This window comes from Ptychodera flava, chromosome 14, assembly GCF_041260155.1.
Source record: "Ptychodera flava strain L36383 chromosome 14, AS_Pfla_20210202, whole genome shotgun sequence".
Lineage (NCBI taxonomy): Eukaryota > Metazoa > Hemichordata > Enteropneusta > Ptychoderidae > Ptychodera > Ptychodera flava.
In genome coordinates, this window is record NC_091941.1 from 20770574 (window position 1) to 20792244 (window position 21671).

At 39.5% G+C, this 21671-nt stretch overlaps 1 protein-coding gene across 15 annotated transcripts in view; it reads right to left on the reverse strand.

Moving 5' to 3' along the window:
• The window catches only part of LOC139149708 (serine/threonine-protein phosphatase 4 regulatory subunit 4-like), a 62528-nt gene that overhangs the window by 5372 nt on the left and 35485 nt on the right, over positions 1–21671 (reverse strand). For 2 of the 15 annotated variants that reach the window (XM_070721589.1, XM_070721587.1), the window contains 15 exons: positions 19570–19670; positions 18003–18080; positions 16832–16951; positions 16375–16452; positions 15755–15838; positions 15034–15075; positions 11801–11983; positions 11105–11210; positions 10134–10426; positions 9592–9633; positions 7912–8095; positions 7203–7310; positions 4040–4142; positions 3116–3175; positions 692–774 (listed from right to left, as the gene is read on the reverse strand). In XM_070721589.1, coding sequence (XP_070577690.1) covers positions 692–774; positions 3116–3175; positions 4040–4142; positions 7203–7310; positions 7912–8095; positions 9592–9633; positions 10134–10426; positions 11105–11210; positions 11801–11983; positions 15034–15075; positions 15755–15838; positions 16375–16452; positions 16832–16951; positions 18003–18080; positions 19570–19670 — 1665 coding nt within the window. The remainder of the gene's footprint in view (positions 1–691; positions 775–3115; positions 3176–4039; positions 4143–7202; positions 7311–7911; positions 8096–9591; positions 9634–10133; positions 10427–11104; positions 11211–11800; positions 11984–15033; positions 15076–15754; positions 15839–16374; positions 16453–16831; positions 16952–18002; positions 18081–19569; positions 19671–21671) is intronic. The other 13 variants (XM_070721592.1, XM_070721590.1, XM_070721597.1 and 10 more) reach the window with 7 other exon arrangements.

Genomic DNA, 21671 nt, shown 5'->3' on the forward strand with positions numbered 1-21671 from the left:
TAAAATATCATGGGTGATTCAAACTGAGGACTAACAGAATCCCATCCCAATGGACAGGAATGCAATGTCTCACACCAGTTGGGGAATTTCTACTCCAGCTCATGTGCGACAGAAATCGGCAACGACTGTCAGACATTCCATCTAAGCCAATTAGGATGTGGGATTATTTCTACGTCCTTTCAATATGTGAGAAAATTGCAGTTATTGTATTTTATTGTAGAAAACACCATTGTCATCAATAGCTTACTTTGAATTATATCATTCCCCTTCGAAAAATATAGTCCGCATCCGATCACATATAGTTCTATATGAAAAATTGTTTATACCAATGAAATTTTCCTCCTCACTACTCTAACAGCATTTAATGTTCATGATTCAGCGATGAACTGGTAAAAACAACCACATGGCATCATGCTTTGGTCAGTCTTCATACAGATTTTTCATCAACAAGGAGTACACAAACCAATTTACTTTGAAGCGTGTCGTCTTCCCATGCTATAGTTCCGGTCTTACAATATGCGATGGCCCATTCTTCAAATAATACATGCAGCTTGGACACGAGGACAGCAAGGACCAATGTGCATTCGTCAAACGAAAACATATTTCGCTTGCACGACAATACAAAGTGTGAGCAACTGGTTTTCCCTGTGAGTGTGCACACTTGAAGTGGAGACAATAACCTTTAGCCTACCTGAGGTGCTTTCATTGTATAATCTTTTGACCACGTTATGAGCTGTTGCCTGAGCTGCACTTCCATCAGATCCTTTCCTTGGTCTGACATTGACAAAGAGATAATGATGACAACATCATTAATACCATGAGAGTTGGTCACGTTACGTCACGTGGATTACAAATTTCACTGGTGATGATTCTATTAGTAGTGATATGGTGATTGATTATATAATACTTAACCCTTTCACCACCATGGTTTGGTCCAAACTCATTGTTATCAATGGTAAGTGTGGACCTCTATACAGGGAATTGGGGTCATGAGGTTAAAATGTGCATATTAAATTTATTCAAGTTTCAATGCCTTCACAGCATTGTAGCATCTTTTATGCCTGCTCATAGTAGACTGGAGGTCTTCATCTAGTGTTAAAAATTGCAGACAATCTCTCACACATTGCTGAAGGTTTCAGCTGCTGCCAACTCCCGTATTTGTCCGATTATATTTATTACAAAAATAATATGCATCCGTTTATAAGACCCCTCCCTAGTTTAGTTCAAAAAGCCAAAAATTTATCACTCCAAAATTTATGATAGTGAATGGATGTGAATAAATTGGCATAAATTAGAAGTGTAGCTGATAACATGAGGTTGCTCGATTATAAGACCAACCCTCCCCACCCCCTTTTCAAAATTACACCCATTTAATGTTGCTGACCCTAGTCTTATAATCGGACGAATACAGTACAGTCCATATTTACAATCTCTAACCATTCTTGAATCAATGCTTCCCCGATTTACGTCACAGCAATCAATCGGTAGTGCTTCTCTTATCTCACTGATCTTTGACAAGACAATGTCTGACATGCAAATTTACACTCAGATAAACTGACTCAAAATCCTAAGACCAATATATGTTTTGATCGCTATGAACAAATAACGCAGGAAAATCTAAATTACTTGCAGGCAGAACATTCACATTTTTAGTGATACAGACAATATTCTTCTCCTGTTGATTTGTGCATATGAATAACAAACAAATTTGTAGCTCATATAACTCTGAAAAGAATGGTCTGAGAAAACTACACCATGTTATTTTGATTTTCATCACTTCCAATATTGCCTCCACAATATTTTTGATGCTGATGATTGGGGTAAGTGGAATTATTTGTTTCCAGTTTTAACATATGGGTTTGCAAAATATGATATTTTCACTGAGCGGTGACTTCTTGTTATCCTCGGTGAAGCCAACATGAACAGGTGAGAAAAAAAATAATATGCATATTATGCAGAAAGCGTGGTTACTGGTGCATGTGACGATGACGATGATTGACAGTGTCAATGGAGTCAAATGGTAAACTAAAAATTGGTTAAAAATTCACTTTATTTCTTGATGAGTATGTGATGCCAGGCTGCTGCAAGACAATGCTTGTTTCCTCTGTGACCGCTGATTAGCAAACTTGTTATTGTGAGGGAGATGGGGTGGAAGCAGTGTAGGAGAGGGGGATGTGGGGAGGTTATGAATGGAGGAATCTGTTTACACATCATCAGGACAGACTTGTCTCTGAACACTGGGGGTCTTCAATTATAACACACTTTGGTCACAAATTTGGTGAAAAGATATATCTTTTTATTGTATGTACTAACAAGCTGACAGAAGAGACCAAAATTGTGACTTATACATGCTTCATATTGCTTTGTGCTTCTCTTTGAGGGACTACTCTGGGTTTGGTATTCATATGGGTCACTCAATAACAATGCAGATATGGATGTAATATTTAACTTCCTTTTGCACAATTCCCTATGCATGACTGATGAGTTTATATCAGTGCTGCAATTAAATCATTATTAGAGAAAAAATTTCAGAATGCACTGAGATGTTCCTTGGGTGTATAATTAAACAAAGTTTTATCCTATTCTTTTGCAATACCAGATGCAGCACTGTAATGATAAAGTCCATTATGTTTTTTTCTCCCTCTTCACCTAATAATCCTGTTGAACATTCTAAAACCTGGTTTTCTTCTTAAAACAATGGCGTGTCACCAAATAACAACGATGATGCTGCCAGGCTATCATAGAAAAAGGTTTGTAAATTTTGTATCCTTTATGATATGTACCGATCAAAGCAGCAAGCACAAAACGGCCGAACACCATTGAAGACTTGAACTACCATTTTTAAGGATTTTCTTTCTCAATAAACATATACCCTAATGATCTGAATTTCATGTTACTTGGCCAAGAGGAAACGGATAGTTTTGAGACAGACAAACAAAAGAAACAAACAACACTACATGGCTTAAGAAGGAAGAATTAGAGAAATAGACAAGGAGAAGAAACTTTATCTTTTAGAAATGGTAGTAAAAGAGACAGGCATGGAGGATGGGAGTAGAGTATTGAGTTATGTTCAAGTTGACAGTTTTTTGAAAAAACAGAAACAGAAAATTAGAACCTTGTTGGGGTGGCCTTGAGACCGACGATGTTTCCGTCAGAACCTCCTCGTGATCTGGGTCTGTTGAGTGTGGAAATGAAATGTTTGCAACAAATAGGTACACATATAAAAACTGAGACAAAGCGAAAAAAAAACCACATTACAAAGCAGCAAAGTGGCATCCAGAATGCAAACAACATGCAAACGACACAAAATATTTTGCATCTGCAGGACACGAGAGCAAGGATGAGACGGGAGATCTTGTACATGAATCAAGCTGGGGAGCAGTTTGATATGACAACATGCTGTCAGTGCGACAAAGGTGAGAGATTTTGAGAGTGTTCAAAACACCAGTTGTGTATGCAGAAAGGTGGTACATAAATCTGATGTGCGTCTCAGAAATGCAATTTTGAGAGTTGAAAATACACGCACACAAGTTTTGTCACTTCCTGACTTCTGAACTATGATAGCCTTGCCCGTGTCATAACAATGTTCGATTGGTGGCCAATTTGTGGCATGTGGTCTCACCGAAGACTGTAGTTTCCGTTTCCACAGTCGACACAGATTTCCTGCAATTCTTTAGGTGTAGAACTTGTACATGGTCACCTTTTCACACCACCTACAACTTGTCTACGTTATTGTAATTATTTCTGTGGGGAATAGCTATCTTATTTGCTGATAAAGGTGTATGACAAACACTATCCCCCCATGGTGGTTGGTCCCGTTATCGGTCAAATAGGACCACATGCAAAGGGCACACTTCACCCACTCAAATTGAAAAAAGTTAACAAAACTGAGAAAACATGCGCATCTTCAAGATTCACAGCCATTGAATGGTCACAAAATCACCTGCCAGTCATCCACACGGCTGTCAGACAGGCATAAATACTGCAGGAGAGAGAGAGAGAGAGGTGTCTGCTGGTGACAGGAACACTGTACACTCACCTGATTGACGAGGATGAAGACAACGAAGAAGCATCACCGATCGGTGAATTTTTACCCGTTTTGGAAGATTTAGCAGAACTCAACGACTTCATCGTCTTGTTACCTGTGGAACGGAAACACATCGCTATTTAAGCTGCATTAGCCACCACATTTTGGGATGGTACGGTATACATTTTCAAGTGGTTTTGTTCCTTCTGTACAGAAGAGTTTCTTCTTCTACTCATCATGACATCGTGGCATCAATTACATTGTATCAAAATGTTGACTGCTATACATGTTCAACAAAACTATGTGTGCACATTTTTAACAGAACAAAAATATTGTGAAAACAAGAAGTGACGGCTGTTTGTCCCTGTAACGGACTATTCAAATGCTGGGAAAAAAACGCATGAACAAGCGATCCATTCAATTTATATATATAAAAAGTTGTCAACAAGCATATGTGGACTAGCCATGGCTAGAGATTTTGAACATTGCTTTTTCTTTGTATCACTGTCTTCTCATTTCTCTTTCACTTTTACTTTACTGTTTAAATCCCTCTGCAGCGCTGTTCCACCATGAAACTTGCTACATACAACTACAAATCACTATCTCTAATGGGTAAACTCCAAAACCCAGGCCAAGCTGAGTCTAGCCAAACCTTCTAGGTTAGTGACTGAAAACGTCCGTATGAGCTGTTTGGCAGAAATTTTTCGTTCGTAGTACGCCCTCACATGGCATTTAAAAAGTTTTACATTTACGCTTAAAAAATATCAGTATCTGTGACCGTTTCATGAACATTCAAACATATTGTATTCCATGAAAACACTATAATATTTCTCCCTGGATTGACAAAGTATATTGAGATCGCTACCTTCTGCGTCACACGTCCGTGTTCTGGAAAAAAATGGTAACAGAACCGTTCGCTATGGACCCGAACACTGACTCAGGAGTGAGAAAAGTGCAGGAAATGTTTCACAACATCTAATGTACACCCAATTTCTCGTGGACGCAGACAAAGATCAGTGTGAATGTCTAGTTTGAGCTGCCTGGGCTGTAGATGCGAGGATTACATGCATGATTTTCGGTTGTCTTGTACTACAAGCTGAAGTGACACTCCCTCTTTGCAGACGACCCCATTCACGAATGCTACGGCCAGGGAAACAACTTGAAGCTGCTAATCGAAGCCAACACGATACTCTGATACTTTCTCTGGCAGAATAATTAGATCTTGCTCCACCTTTAACCTGGCCAGTACTTTAGACTATTGGAGCAGCGAAGTCAAACAGCCGGCCGGTGGAAATCCGAGTTCAACTGCATATGCGCCCTTTGTTGCTCAGTATGATAAGGATCAGAGTTTTTTTGATGGAACACTGTGCCAGGACAGAAATGAGTTTGTTTTTGATCACTAACTTAAAGGGTTCAGCTTGGCTAGGCTAGGCTAGGCTCAATAAGGTCTGGCTTTTGGAGTTCGCAATCTACAGTGTACATTTGCCAAAGTTTTGTATCCATAACAAAGCATGCCTCTGCAAACCAAAACTGCGATACCATCAAAAAAATATTTTATCCATCACTGAATATCAAATGTGTGGTTCTTACTTTAGCAAATGAAATATCACCACCACAAAAAAAATCGCTTACTTCTTAAAGTGTACTCAAGTGGAAAAAAGATATCTTATACATGTAATACACAACAAAAACCACTTGAAAAATAAAAGTTATATACAACAGGTTTGAAACCTCTGAAAATATCTGTCAAACATGTTAATATTTCAACACATCAAATACTCAATGTACAGAATGTTTAAAGCAGTGTACAGTTAGTCAACATTTAATACATGCATGTGCATGCAGCCACTACCCATGCAGAGATGCCCCCTGTGCAGCTAAAAAGAACCCAGACTTATAAGCTAAAGACAGGCTACTAGGGGGAGTAAAAGATGCACACAAGCCAGAGTGCCATCCCTGCAGTAGCTGAAGAGAACTGTGCAGTGGTTGGTTACAGTATTAGAGTGCAACTTTTTTTTTTAGCAAATGGTGATAGTGGGTGCATGTTAGAGGTTCACCAAGTTGTACTGTCATAGGACACAAACACAAACACACACACAAATGGTTCACAGAACAATGTCACGACTAGTAGTGTGCCCTCTAGAGTTGAATTTCTGAACTCTTTGAATTAATTCAAAAATTTCTCAAAAATTTCCCAGCTTCTTCGCTCTACCAATACATGTCATACATGAAATCCAAAATGGGGACTAAAAGAGAATTTTCTTAAATCCGTTAAAAAGTAGCCTAGAGGGCACACTGGCATCCAAATACTCATGCAACTGTAAGTATTAAACACAATGTCAGTTTGAAAAGCAAATATCCCCTTCTTTATTCTGCTTGGCATGCATTCTTCTTTGGGTGGCCAGTAACAGGCACTGGCAAGTGTCTCTCGGCTGCATACCTCCATGACTGGCTTGGTGGTGGCTTGAATTCAAACATGCTGTTATCATGCCACAACTTTGATCTGAGGTCAAGCCTGGACACTACGTTCACACAGACATACTATAAACATGCCAAATCTCATCACATCTTACAAACAGTGTCACGGTCATCTAAATCGCGCAAGATGTTTTCTGTGAATATACTGCAAGTGCCCATGAAGTGGAACTTGGGGACATGATTTAAGTTTCAACGTTGGCAACTACAAGATGCCCTGAATTGAGTAAAGCAATACTTACCAAAAATCATTTGCGATCGAATAACAATTTACAAGCAAACGTGACACTGTTTGTAAAATGTCTGAAAATCTGAATTCATTCAATATCAGCTGGATGTGGTTGGCCATTCTCGTTTATTTCTATTTTTATTTTGCAAATTGTGCTGGGATAGAAGGGGGTCGCTGAACTTTGACCTGAGGTCACTGTCATGTCAGATGCTTGGCAGAGCAGATTGATTCATGTGTGAGAAATGCAAGCATATGTGTGTACAACCACCACCACCACAACATCGTATGATGGATGACGAGCGTATGAGGTGGGTCGTTGGATGTGCATTTGTGGGGGGTGGGGTGTTGGGGTAGCAGGGAGGAGGGGTTTTTTTGAGACTCCAGCTGGTAGTAAATGAGTAACTAGGTAACTCCCAACCGTCTTCTTACACCGAAATTGGACAGTACAACTTGTAAGAATGGAAAACTGACCTTTGCTGCTTGATAAATGTGGTGGTGGTCCGGGCAAAAGAGATGAGTTGCTATTGGATTGGCCTGCCTTCTTGCCACTTACATTAGAACTCTTGGCTGGTTTAGAACCTTGGCAATACACACAAGTGAGATAGAGCGTAAGTATTGGAAGATTTCACACGCTTGAAGCCACCTAAAACTCGTTTGTTTTCTCTCTCTCCAAGATTTAGCCAACATACCGAGTTGATACTTCACCACTTAGCTTAAGCAGACCTTTTTTTTTCCTGTTTTATATCCACCAAAGCAATTACACAATTACAAAAGTTATTGATAATTTTCAGATGTATTTTGTGCTAGCTGTAGCTTGATACGAAAGCAGTGATGACGTCTATGAGGTGCGCTGAGCTAAGTGTTTGCACTATATTATAACCTTTCCAACCATCCCTTTTTCAATTTATCCCTGCAATGTAGGTGACAAAAGATACTGCATGAAGACGATGGGGGTGGATTTCCTAGAAGCCGGGCAGCGGAGGATAGGGTCAGGGCTAGGCCAGAATTCTTTCATTCACCTTGTACCTGTGAGATTGCAAATTATTGAGAAGTGCACCCTTGTTCTATGCAGCTTGCTTCTTATGACCTTTAACCCCGAATAGAGAAGCATATGGGTTGTTTTTTTTTGTGTGATTAATAGGGCAGTGTGTACTGACAGGGGCTGATGAAAGAAAATTACCCTTCTTTGTCAGCTTGCCATCTTCATTTGACTTCTTCCGTCCGCCGACCTTGGCGGATGATGGATTTTTCATGGATTTCTCTGCCTCCTCTTTCTCTTTCTCCTCAAGTTCAATCAGCAGTCTCTCCTCTTCCTCTTTCCGTTGGTCAGCTAGGTCGTCATCCATGTAAAACCTGTTGGTTCCCTGGGGTAAAAAGATCACACACGGATCATGTCGTACTTTGTCATTTGGACACATGATTCTTCCCTCACGATTGAACTAAGGAGAATCGTTTTTGATTGATATTCAACTGACCAAAAAGAGATACCTTGTGGGTCACTAGATCTAGAGAAGTGTGATAGACGTTTATGAAACGACCTGACAATGCCTCATTGTGATCAACTTACACTGGGGCCAGACCACTATTTCCATACTACACATTGACAGTAGCCAACTGTCACATGTTAAAGGTATACAGTCACCTGTAATCTAAATATGCTCATATATGGTCAAAGGGGTGTTCCTTGGCATTCGAAATGTCCATGTGAGGGCGCTGTTTTTAAAAAGCGGCCACCCGCTTAAAATCTGTGATCGGTTAGATTTTCTCTTTCCATGGTCGCTGTGGCAAAAATTGGAACAGGTGACAGTATACCTTTAAATGGCTTGTCATCCATTATAACTCTATTATTTCCTCTTCTAGCTGTGTAACTTTGGCTAAGGACATGGAAGGCGAGTGCCGACTTTGGAGGTAAAATAGTTGACTAATTTCTTTGGGTGCGTTTGGGCGTACCGTTCTCATTAGGGGAACATTCGACGAGGGCGAGCTTCCGATAGCTGTTCTTGTTCTTGACGACCAAACGACACTGCCTCGCTTTGGCTGAACTTGGTACAAATGTAATTACAGTCACGGCAACAGACAACTTTCACGAAGGAAATCCTGTTTCTATAGTGGTAGCGCTATATTTTAATCATCGTTCATACATAAGCTTTACCCAATATTACGTTGAAGACGTTTGTTGTATTAGTACAACATTTTACTCTCAAAACTTTTTGACAACTCTCCAAAAACGAAAAACATCACATGTTTGGAAAGATCAAACTTGTAATAATAATTCACCTATCTCGTCTTGTATCCTGAGACGTTTTTCGTACAATAGCAACATAGCACTAACATTTTCATTTCGCGCGGCTGGTTTCCGCCATCTTTGTTCTCGTCTGCTCCCGGATCAGACCAGGGTTGTGTTCTTCATTCTCGGAATGAAAATTGGCTATTTCCGGAAATGTAGCGAAGAGAATCGAGCGCGCTCGGCATATCCGAGCACCGTTCTTGTGTTGAGAACAGTGCGCCAAAACGCACCCTTTCACAGATTACCTCCAACAGACTCATACTTATCACACTGTACATGATTGGGGATGGCTGCGAAAAAACACAGGCCATTTCGCTGCCACTGATATTACTGATATCGTTTGGACCCAGATACCTTAAAAATACCCTGACGGATGCCATACACCGCCCACAATGACTGACAGATATAATGCTGGTAACACCTGTGTGTGACATAAAAGACAACTGCTCATGCGCGTGGATTGAAATCTGGGAGCATGTACTGTTGCCTTGGAAACAAAGCAAATGATTCTAAATACTTCAATGCAAGACAAGTCATAAGTGAGAGAGAATATTGAACATTTCATTTACTTACTGAGTCCATTCCAATTTGTATTTTATCCAGTTCTAGCACCGACTGAAGAAAATGAAGAACAAAGGAAAATGTCTCAGTCTTAATGTTGACTTCGTACTCACAAAAAATACAACCTCCACAGTTTTCAGTACATAAATAAACTGAACCACAAAACGATTGTCATATAACGTTTCATAGACATGTTATTTCTTCCATCACTATGGTTTGGACTAAACTCCTTGTTCTTGTTGGTGATTGTGAACCTGTTTACAGGGTACTGGGGTGAACAGGTTATATAAGATAACAACATACACTTCATAATCTACAAGATTTCACATCATGAACCTGTAAGAGACCTGTCCGGGCTGGATGAGTGTCCGTCTGTGGTGAAGGGCATAAAATTCACTGTCAATTCTGACAGCATGCTGCCCTGGCTTTCGAGCTCTGAACACTTCAAACACGGCCACTTCCCAATTGAAACCATGTACTTTCGCCAGAGCATCAGTCGCAAATCATCCTGCGACTGAGCTAAGCCAAACGAAAAACCCACACAATGTACTCACATGTCTGATTCTCTCTGCCACGTCTCGGTCTTTCTCGTGGGCCATGAGTCGCCTGACCATCAACTCCAGCTGCTGAAGCAGCGGCCGGTCAGTGGGCAGTTTGATTTGCTTCTTGAGAGCCGGCAGCAAGTGGCAGAACTTGAGCCTGACATTAGCTACCGGGTCTTGGGCTAGTTCTAGTACAAATTCGTAGAAGTACTCCTTGAAGAACATCTTGGAGAACATCTCCATCAGGATCTTGCAGATGTCCATGAAGAGGATCCGCTTCCAGGAACTGTTGCCATGGCAACACTCTGGAGGAAAGATAATCCATTTGAATGAATCAGAGAGGGAAGAGACTGCTGCACAAATCTTGCACAGGCTTTAGCTTTTCTATAAGAATAAGTCACCTGTGCCGACAATTGGTTTTGCAGATTAACTGACGGTCAAATATTTCGTAAGCATCTTAACCTGATCCTGTAAGCTGATGTTCCTTGATAAAAAAATTTCACTGATGTCATAATTTTTTTTCCATCTCTGTCCCTGATCTTAATCCTTACACCACCATGGTTTAACCCTTTGAGCGCCGTAATGTTTTCCTGCCCAAATTTTTGTGCAAAATTTTACCAATTTTTAGAATTTTTCTGTAATTTTTTTAATAACTTTGGACCAAATGGACATTACATTTCATTGGCTACCGGTTTTTCTCAAAATCTTAGCAAAAATCTGAGAAATATTGACTGGGGTTTATTATATATATAAAGGGGACAAAAATAGACTTTGGCGCTCAAAGGGTTACCTCAAACCCATTGTTATCTATGGTGAGTGTGGACCAGTTTATTTGAGGGAGCAGGTTGATATTTTTATGATTCTGTCCTTCCTCGCACATAATTATGCACGGGTGTGTTACAATTCTACAGAATACCATGTATGGATACAGGGGTACAGGCTGAAAAGAGCAGGCAAAGTCTGAGCAGGACTAGCATAATTACCTTCTATAAGCCGACAACAGAGTTCCTGCCTCTGTTCAAGTTTCCTATTATGTCTGATGAAGACACATATAGTCCTTGCTGCGGCTAGCTTTACAGGAAGTACTCTCTGGAAACAACGAGATATACACAAGTCATGACAGAGTCAGAGACAATTGTGTCCGTATTGATATTTCGATGCAAATATAAAAGTATGTGAATTACGAAAGTGATAACTGGGAAAGGTGTACTCCGTAATGAAAAATATGACATTTAAGTACTTAAAAGTTTCTGAAAGGAGAGGTTCATATCCTAAATCTGGCCCCATGTCCAGTGTCACTGTATAATGATTATTTGAAATGATGGATATTTGCTTTTATGGTTCACCACAAGCATTTGTGTTTTTTTTGTCCTGGGGTACACCAGGGCCGATTTCAAAGTGATATGGGGACCATTTTCTGTAGATGTCCTGGGGAAGAGAACAGTAAATTTCAAAGTGATACATGAACAACTGATACGCATGTAAAATTTACTGACTGTTCTGGTAGAACTCTCTGCAAGCTCGTGGGATATTTGCAATGCTGACAACAATATCATTGCTGAACATTCCCATATTTCTTTTCAACGAGTCATTTTTTTTGATGGGGAAACATAAGTACCCCTTGGCATTCACCAATCAAGAAATCCCGTGAACATATCAACTGAGCTATGGCCACTCACGTTTGTAGTTAGGTGCTTGAACAAAACTGGCAAAAATTTGTAGTAGATCTGGTCGCTAGTTAAACACTTTGGAAGACATTCAAACTGAGTTATGAGATCACGGTGGAGTCTCCAGCGTCTTGAGCATGCTGCCTGTGATTCTGCCGCCATCAACGCCGGCACCAAATCGGCCAATCCCGTCAGCTGAAAATCAATGACACATACAGAAGAACCTATTTAATAATCTGTGTGTGAAATACTAGCAGATCTTGCAGGATGGTGATGCGAATAGTATCATAAGCCAAGTAAACGCCTGCATGCCCTGTGGTTTGCGATCACATTAAGGTAGAATGCGCCTCGGGGACAGTTATTAGGGCTTTCAAATTTTATCAATTCTATTCTGACATACCACTTGTGGGGAATCATTTTAAAGCTCTTTGACGTAAGAAAACTTTCCACCTTCTTAGTTTTTCGAAAATTGAAAATTTGATTTTCCACCCTAGAGTTAACACAGGCCATTTTGAACTTCAAACATCAGGAAATCTTAGGTAGTTTGTCTCTCTAGTATCAAATTTTGCATGTTGACCCCCGAATTTTTATTCTTGCTTTGGTAAGAGAATCGTTGAAAGTTTCATCAAAGAGAGTTTGACAAAAGTTTAAGTCTTTCACTTTCAAGGCGCATACTACCGTAAGACAAATGAGCAAGTTGTGATCATAACAGGTTGTTAAATCTGATGATACAACACAGATGTCGGTTTAGTACAATTTTTCAGACACTTGCAGCAAACTGGTTTAAAGGTAATGCATGCCCTACTATTCAGCCATAACAAAGACAAAAAAACCAAGTCACTTTATTTTCCTCTAAAATATATTGAAACAAACTGATGCATAGCAAATTCTAGTTAGTAATGTATCTTCAAGATCATGCAGATCAACTATGACTAGCTCAGCAGAAGTATGTTCTACCACTACATTTTGCACTGATACCTTAATATGCTAGTAATAAGCAGCTTTTTTTCAACTAGCTGAGCACACACAGCTGACTTTAAAGCTGGAGCTAATACAGCCACTATTGAGTTAGTTGAGGCAACATAACACAAACATGTAGAAGCAGGGTGCCTAGAGACTGTATCAAATGCCTGCCATTCAGAATGATACACATTCAAAGCGTAAAAAGTCCATCGACACCCTCCAATATGAGAAGGGTTTCATCTAGTTCACTGACACTTCTATGATATTGCTCAATCCTATGGGCACTATAAACCAACCTAATTCTTTTGGTTAACGGACAGGTTGGAAATGAGGGTGGAAGCATTGACGGTACTTTGGGAAAACTTCACAAGCAAAGGCACTACATTGTGTGGAATTGTCTTGCTGACGGCCAAGGTGAGAGGCAAGGAAGGTCATGACCTTAGATGTGCATGAGAATGAGGTGGAACATTGATTCTGATATCACTGTTATACATAACTCCACTGAGGGAGATTCTTGCATTCAAACAGGAATGAATGACGGTGATCGGTGACAAGGTTATGTGCGTCAGTGCAGATATGAAATGCACAGTGAATTCCCACATTACAACATTCAAACTATTCTATAGATCACGATGTGGTAAAAGCTCATAAACATGGTATGTATGAATCTCTGATGATATGAGGAGTTCGTTCTCTGGGACAAAGCATTTCACCACTTGAAAGTACAATATTTGACCTTGATGGAGACAAATGACAATCCATTACTTCAATAAAAGATCACTAAGAATTTGCTTATTACACAGCTTTCTCCAAACAGCACATAAATTGTTCTTATAATTGGAAGGGGGATGTTCCACCAAAATAACTTGAGCTTATGCCTACGATATGCACGGGAGATTTTAGCTTATGTACACTTTCGTGTTCCATTAGACAGCCAATGACAATGAAAACAAGAAACTTTCGGATGAATAGGTATTGGAAAATTCATCACTGTATGTTGACAACCATGAAGAGAAAGCAGAAGATTTTGGTGTTTATAGGCAGTATATGAAGCCAGAAACCATGTCTAGCAAAATGCAAAATCATTCAAATCTCTAACTGAGAAATGCTTGATGGTGCACAACTTCTGTACTCTTCATGATGCAAGAGACTCGAGTCTATCCAAACTAATCAAAAAAAAAGAAATCACACCAACCTGGTGGAACTAACATTTTGATATGATCCATCTATAAAAACTACAATGCAACATGAATTGCGACTCATTAAGATTGAAATGGAAAACACTGTACAGGAGAGTCCCCGTAAATAAACTTTGCCCTTCCAACCAATGGTAAGAGGTCTTGTCCTGTGTTAACATATCTACAGCAATGACCATGGTTTAAAAACCAAGGGATGGATTACGTTACGGCAAAATCTGAGCACTGTATGAACAATAAATAATAGCAACATTTTTACGCTGGTGACAAGAAACTAAGCAACGGTCTTGGTTAATTCATTTACTCCAAGCATGAGAGCTTTGTCTTCACAGAGGTTAGTACAAATTATTCAAGTCCATTCCCAAATAGCATGCATGGGGGATGGACACAGCATGGCAAATTATGATGACCACTACATTAATCCTGCTAGTTCTAAGCCTACATTCTATATGTAGTACAGAACGCTAACAACCAAGTTCTCATTCTTCCGCCGACAAAACATCCAGCAAAGCATTGGCATTTGTCCCACCCTTGCCACACACTGAGGAAAGGGAAAATCCTCGCTCCAGCGCAATATGAGGCAAAAGTTTGAACAAATGCACTTGACTAGGATAGTAGGAATTAATAATATTTGCCAACAGAAGACAAATAAGAACTTGGATACCAGCGACACACTACAAACATTAATCGGCTTTTCAGAACTTATATGACAACTATAAATATTTAAATGGTTTCTCTAAATTAATGGATGAGGAGATCATAGGAAAGTTAGTAAGCAGAACGTTTGACTCATGATGGTTTATATCTATATGATTTTTACTTATATTTATGCCAGCTAAATGTGAATTTTTACGATAGCACATTATCAGCCTGGTTGCCAGCTTTGCTTTAATGTTAGAGTTTGGACTCAGGGATGACACATACTCAAACACTGACAGAGACAGACAGAGACTCAAAAATAGACAGACAGACAGACACACAGCTACACAGACACACAGACACACACACACACACACAGAGGATTCAACGGAAGCAAAAAGCTGACAACCAGTCTGGGTAAGGCATGGCTTATGAAGGACTGCTTACCCTCTTACAAAGGATGAGATTGTCAAAGCCAAAACCACTTATCTAGAGTGGGAATAGAAAAACATATAACGTGTGACATGACTAGGGGGAAAGGGTGCCCAAAATTTTAAATCATTACTGCTAACTGGGTCTACGTGTCTGATCTTGAAAACTATCATTTACTCATCAAAGATTGACTGAAGTAGTTATAAATGTGAGAACACGGTAATTTTGCATTGAATTCAAATTTAACACCCGACCTGTATGGTCGAAGGACAGAGTACTAAAGTTAGCAGATATTTGATTTTAATTTTGACAGCAAGTGGATGGATAAAACCCAGTGAAGAATAATCAGTTTTTCAAAATAATTAAGTTAATTCTCTTGTAAAGATCAAGAAAATATGTAACTGTTCAGGCCAACTCTGAACTACCTTGCAGGTAAAAATGGTGAGGTCCCAGAGCCCATGTTGAGAAAGACTGCCCTCTATGATACTATGATATTATCTTCTGTTTTTATACTGTGTCTTGGTGTAGAGTTATCTTATGTGATGTGAGATGATATGATGTGGTGTAATTTCCTACGGCTAGGATGGGATAAAGCTTCTTTTTGCTGTGTTGAATACAGTGTTGAAACTGATAAGATCAGGGGACTTGCTGTGAGTGTTGTAGTGAACAGTGCGTAACATTACAATAACGGAAAATACAGCCAAGGAGAAAACTTGGAAGGCTAGACTAGACCCACCTTGGACTCTGTCACGACATTACCACCTCCCTTGGCAAACATTTCAAGAGTTTCTGGTACGTGTGGCACCAATCCTTCTAACACCTGGATGGAAAGGAAAACATGAAGGTTTGTTAAATAAAACACTGAAATGGGGGTACAAAGCGTTCTTGATCAATGCTATGTTAAATCATCAATTGATTTCTGCTACTTTACTTCAACGTTTTCTATTTCTTCAAACTTCACTTTTTTTTCTGTCACACCTCACCACCTAGTACCTTACCTTAAAATATCTGTTCATAAAAATCTTTCAAGACAAGCCTTGTGGAAATCAACACTAATAAAACTGTGTTTCTACATCAATCATTCCCAAAGCACTCTGAAATTGATGGCAAGATTGGAAACCACACACAGGGGAGGTAAAAAATATTTCTCCTGGGATGGAAAACATTCAGCTTATTCCAATGACAGGGCAATCTACAATCACTCTGGTTTCAGTATAAATCCATGAAAATCAATCTCCTTTTGGGGGGGGGGGGGGGGGATTCGTATCCAAACTAGAAAGAGGCTTGGAAGTGAGCTACTCTACACCACCACTGTGTGCCATTGAGAGGGCAGAATCCCGACACAGTTGTACTCACCTCTGGAGAATCATCCTTGAGTAAATTAATCAATTCTTGCTGGATCATCAGTACGCTGGAACCTAACAACTTGGCAACCTGTTCAGCGACACGAAGGAAACAAAAACAACACACGTCACTTTTAAGCCCTCTGTACTGTTACTTTCACACCAATCTTTAATTTTCAAACAATATTACAAAAAAATATCTGCAAGCTCTTAGTATTCAGATTGGTCCAAAAATCTTTTCCGCTCCATAAAAGCATTTAGAGATCGAGTGGGTTGGGTGTTGATATTATCAGAAAAAAATGCTCATCCTCTCCCTGTTAAACAAAATATTCCATTTCTTTGTTTCATGAAAGACCCGGGTAGGGAGGACAGAGAAAAATCAGCCATTCCCTACATCATCCAAATGAGAGTTACAACGACCGAAGTCAGTGGATACATGTCAGAGCCAAAGAACACAAAATGTTGCTTACCTCATGAAACCCACACGCCACTGTTCTCCTCACCAGTCTGTGTGGATCATCACATAGACTAGAAAATGTGCTATAGAGTTCAGTCTTGAAGTTGCGCGGCCCAGCAAACAACACCATACACTACGAAAGACAGATTGATAAATATAAATATATAAACGTATAAATATATAAAACCTGTTCATATATAAACAAATAGAAAAAAACACTGTAACACAGGCATCAACAAATAACTGTATCTAAGATGTCTGAAAAGCTGACACATAGCTCATTCCGAATTCAACCTCAGCTCTCCGTCTCTCTCTTTCTGTAGGCAGTGTCCCAGCTGTGTCTATAAGTAATGACAGCATCAACAGAAGGCTTAGAATAGCTGTTACTTGGGATTTAGTCTCACTTTTTTTATCATCAGATTCTCTTGCGACGGGAACAGTGTACCGATAAGTGATATAATCAAGTTGACACTGCAGGACATTGAACGGCCTTGCCATAAAACTTGTCCATTGCCAATCAGTTTAACATGACATGTAGCTGCATTCAGATAGGTACGGCAGAGACACACTAGAATGAAGATGTCCAAAAGGGTTTTTTTTGTCCAGCAAACATCTTCTCTTGTTCGTATTCTAACGACTGCTGGTCTCGTTTTGATGTTTTTTTGACCATTTCACAGACAAACACACCAATTGTTGGACCTACCTATAAGAGGGGATGGGGTACACTCTTGCATTTTACTTATTTTTTACTCTGACCGTATCATGTACTGTCTGTTTGATGTAAGGACAGCTCCAATACATGCATCAATGCATCAATGCTGGCAAATATTGTTTTATACCAAGTATTTACATCGCAAAGATTGGCAAGTGCATAATCTTATAGAACTTCCGCTGCACCCTTTCATCACAAACTTTCATTTCTCCTGTTCCTATCCCTGGACATTCAGCTTGTCTGTCACCCTCCTCACCCAACATACACGATATCTTCACATCCGATTTTCCTATCCCTGGACATTCAGCTTGTCTGTCACCCTCCTCACCCAACATACACGATATCTTCACATCAAGACACAGAGTATGACAATGACAAACAAGTAGTCAAGACAACATAACAGTCTCACATATTAATACTGCAGAAATCACGGAAATTCACCCAGGTATATTTTTGAAAAAGTTACACTCACAGGAAAGTTGTATCCTGCGCACTGTCTACATTCAGCATAACTATCTTCTTCTTCAAATATATTAAGTAAATTGGGCGTCTGAAAGAGAATAAGTTAACAACACAATTTTGAGGTCTTTCAACAACAGAGGGCGCACTTCAGACAATGGATATTTCTACAGTTAAAAAAAATAATCTCTGCAGTCATCTCATCATCCATATTCTCAAAGCAAGACAAAAATGAGGAAAACAATCTGGATATGCAGTCATTAGAAACTAGATGTTATAACCTAGTTAACTTATTATCCTTGTGACAGAGAACAAATATGGCGTCTGGAATGTTAGATTTTGTCGATAAACTTGAATAATTGGATATACAGCATGAGAGGGGTTCAAGTAGCAAAGGTCCATAGCAATTATCATAGATGGTAGAGAGATAAGACTAAATAAGTCGGAACAGTGTCTAAATGAGCTATGTCATTTAACTTAGAATGCAAATTGCCCACGAACAGCGGTAAATGGCGTGTACTGTAAGTGAATACACACTATGCGAGCTGGCATTGCTGCTTTGCAGCAGAAACACCTGTAAAAAGGAGGAAGGATTGTTTGTTGTCTGGGACTTTGGCAGGAATCGTTTTATTTTATTCTGTCAAGTTTGAAATCACCTGAGGGAAAATACGTTACATAAGGGTTGGAAAATGGTATGATCATGACAGTCGGCTCAAAAATGACCCTGCAATTCACGTTGAGGGCCAAAGCAATGAAAAGAGTGACACACAAACGTTAGTGCCTCCTTTGCCTAGAGCGTTATATAGTCACAATGTGATGCAGGTATACTTGGCCACTGTTCAGACTCTAAACATGACTTGAATCTTTAAAACCCAGCAGCTTTCTAGGGGTTAACTGCTTTCTTCACAGGTCACGTAATGGCTTCTCAAGATCTCATTTGTCACTGAAAACAGTACACTGAGTGAGACTAAAATTGCTGACACATGTATATACACGAACACATACATCTAGTACACATTTTATATACATAAACATATACAAACTCATCTGTACATACACACATAAATACATACATACACGCATGCATGCATGCATAAAGACATACATGCACATACACACACGCACATATAGTGTACATATGTAGTGTACATACATAGATACATACATACATATAGATACATACATAGACATACATGTACATAGATACATACATAGATACATAGATATATACATAGATACATAGATACATACATGCATACATACATACATATATAGTGTACATATATGCATACATACATAGCTGTTAATGAATACATGAACATATAAAAGCTCATGTGTTTGAATAGTACATAGACATGACAAAAAGTTCTTACATTTCAAAAAAATAAACAAAATACTACCAGATGACAACATCTACACAAATGTATGACAGAAATTGAATTTCATTCAAGCGTACACACACACAGTCACATAAATGAATGTACAGATGTATGACCTTCACAACCTGGCATTTGGCAAGCTATACCAATATACATCTCAAGGAGTATTATCTGAGGGTAAAAATAAGCCGATTTTCTTACCATTCTATCGGAACTTTTGGATTTTCCTTCTGTTAAGCCTAGAACACACATTCTTCTATAAAAATCTAAAAACCATATCTTTTGATCCTCATTGAGGTTAACTGAAATGGAAAAAAAGGGGGGGAGAAATAAACCGTGTGAGAAAGAGTATTAAAATGAGAAAGAGATTGGCCATAATACAGTGAATCTCCCCCCTCCCTAGAGTGAAGGGTAGTTTCATTGTGCAATGTAATTGACTTTTGCATGGTACAATTCAGCTCGCTAGGCGTCACCGCCTGCCCAGGTCGTGTCTCTGTCCTGCTTCTATTTTATTTATAGCATCAATAGCATAGCTCTAGCTCACCACAACAACTGATGCAATGCGTATGTAATCTATCATTGCCTGCCTATTCAGCCGTGACACCGAGCCCACTTTCCTTGCCTAATCAACTCGAAAAACTGCTCTCATATCTGAACAATGTCTGTAAACATTTGAATTTTTTACCCCTTTTTTTTCCTTCTTCAATACCTGCCCAGGCATGTCCACTGCAAACGCATCAGTCCAATGTTTTACATTATACTGGTTCAATTTTTCTTTCTAGCGTTTTTCTTGCGCTACATGACATTAGCAACTTGTAATTGCATGTATTAGCTGCAGAGATTACGATCACATGCTCAGATGGATTACCAGCAAATGCAGATGAAAAGCCCGTAGGCTTTTAAACTGCATTAAAAGCAACTGCATCATGTATAACATTCCAAGAACATACGATGCAGTGTTCTCACCAGAAAAAAATTTTGTGGGACATTTTGTCTCGCTGACCAAAAAAAAGCGGGACAACGGATGATTTTTGTGAGACAATATATAAATATGTTCAAAAAGTCAAACTGCAAATACGAACCTTATTCTATGCATGGAAAAAATAAAGGACTCAACAACTCATTCAACTTAACAACTTTTTTGTAAACATTCGGTGAAAATATCAACTGATATTAAATATCAGTGCCTTTTAATGAAAAGTCTATGGGACTTTCGTTCTTTCCAGTGTGAAAGTCCATTTCGGGGCCCTCTACAATAACAGTAGTTGCTAGAGTTGTCCAGCCGTTCAACTCCCAGTTGATTCCTGTCATTAGTTACTTTTTTTTTCGCACACTAAACCCCCTTTCACAATCAGCAGAAGGAACAGGCCAAGTCAGCATTTATTTAGATCAGAAAACATATCCCTATGATGTTTGTAAACAATCATCAACTTTTGACGTGAAATTTTGGTCGCGCGCCAGCCAAGGCTACAAATTTTGTCAATTGATTGACGCATGAAAAAAGACGTCCATGTTCTCACGTATAAGTTCGCCTGGAATAATATACTTATCACATGCGCAAGCCAAGAATTGATAATTTTTTGCATAATAAGAGAACTTTCCTCCTACTATTCCACATTTAAACCTTGGAACTACTTTTGGAATAATATTATCAATCGGCAGTGGGCCAGTTGTCAATCATTTCCAGTCGTGGGTACTAGATCGCGTGGGCGAGGAACGGAGCAAATGCCAATGCCTGATAACATCACACAACACGTATCTCCCGCGAAGTTTATACATGATTCCAAACATAGCAAAGACCTAAAAATTATCTCAGACAAAGTTGCGTTATTTTTCGAGAACAAAACTTCACTGAATCTCAACGGCACAAACACTATAACGTCGTTCCCGTCAAGACACTGGTTGCCATGCGGAACTCACAGTATAATGCTACCAGCTTCGAGTTCGTTGTTTTCGAAAAATGTTCATGTAATTCCTTAGGGATATACAAGCTTTACATTCTTGTGTTTTCGTAGTTCGGATTATCGTTGTCGTAGCCTATGAAATATTTATCGTGCCCATGACGTCTCCAGCTTCCGCGAATTCCGTGGACATCTACCGGTATGCATGCAAGGCGAACACGTCCAGTGCGTCAGACTACCACAGTCTCCTGTGGTTCAATACACGACGGCCGCTGTGTGGTATACGTAATGATAATGCATCCACACATCGGCCATCATGTATCGAATCACAAGTGACTGTGGCTTAAGTACGCCCTCTGACGGGTATTGCCTCCAGATTGCCTCGGTTTCAACCAGGAAGTG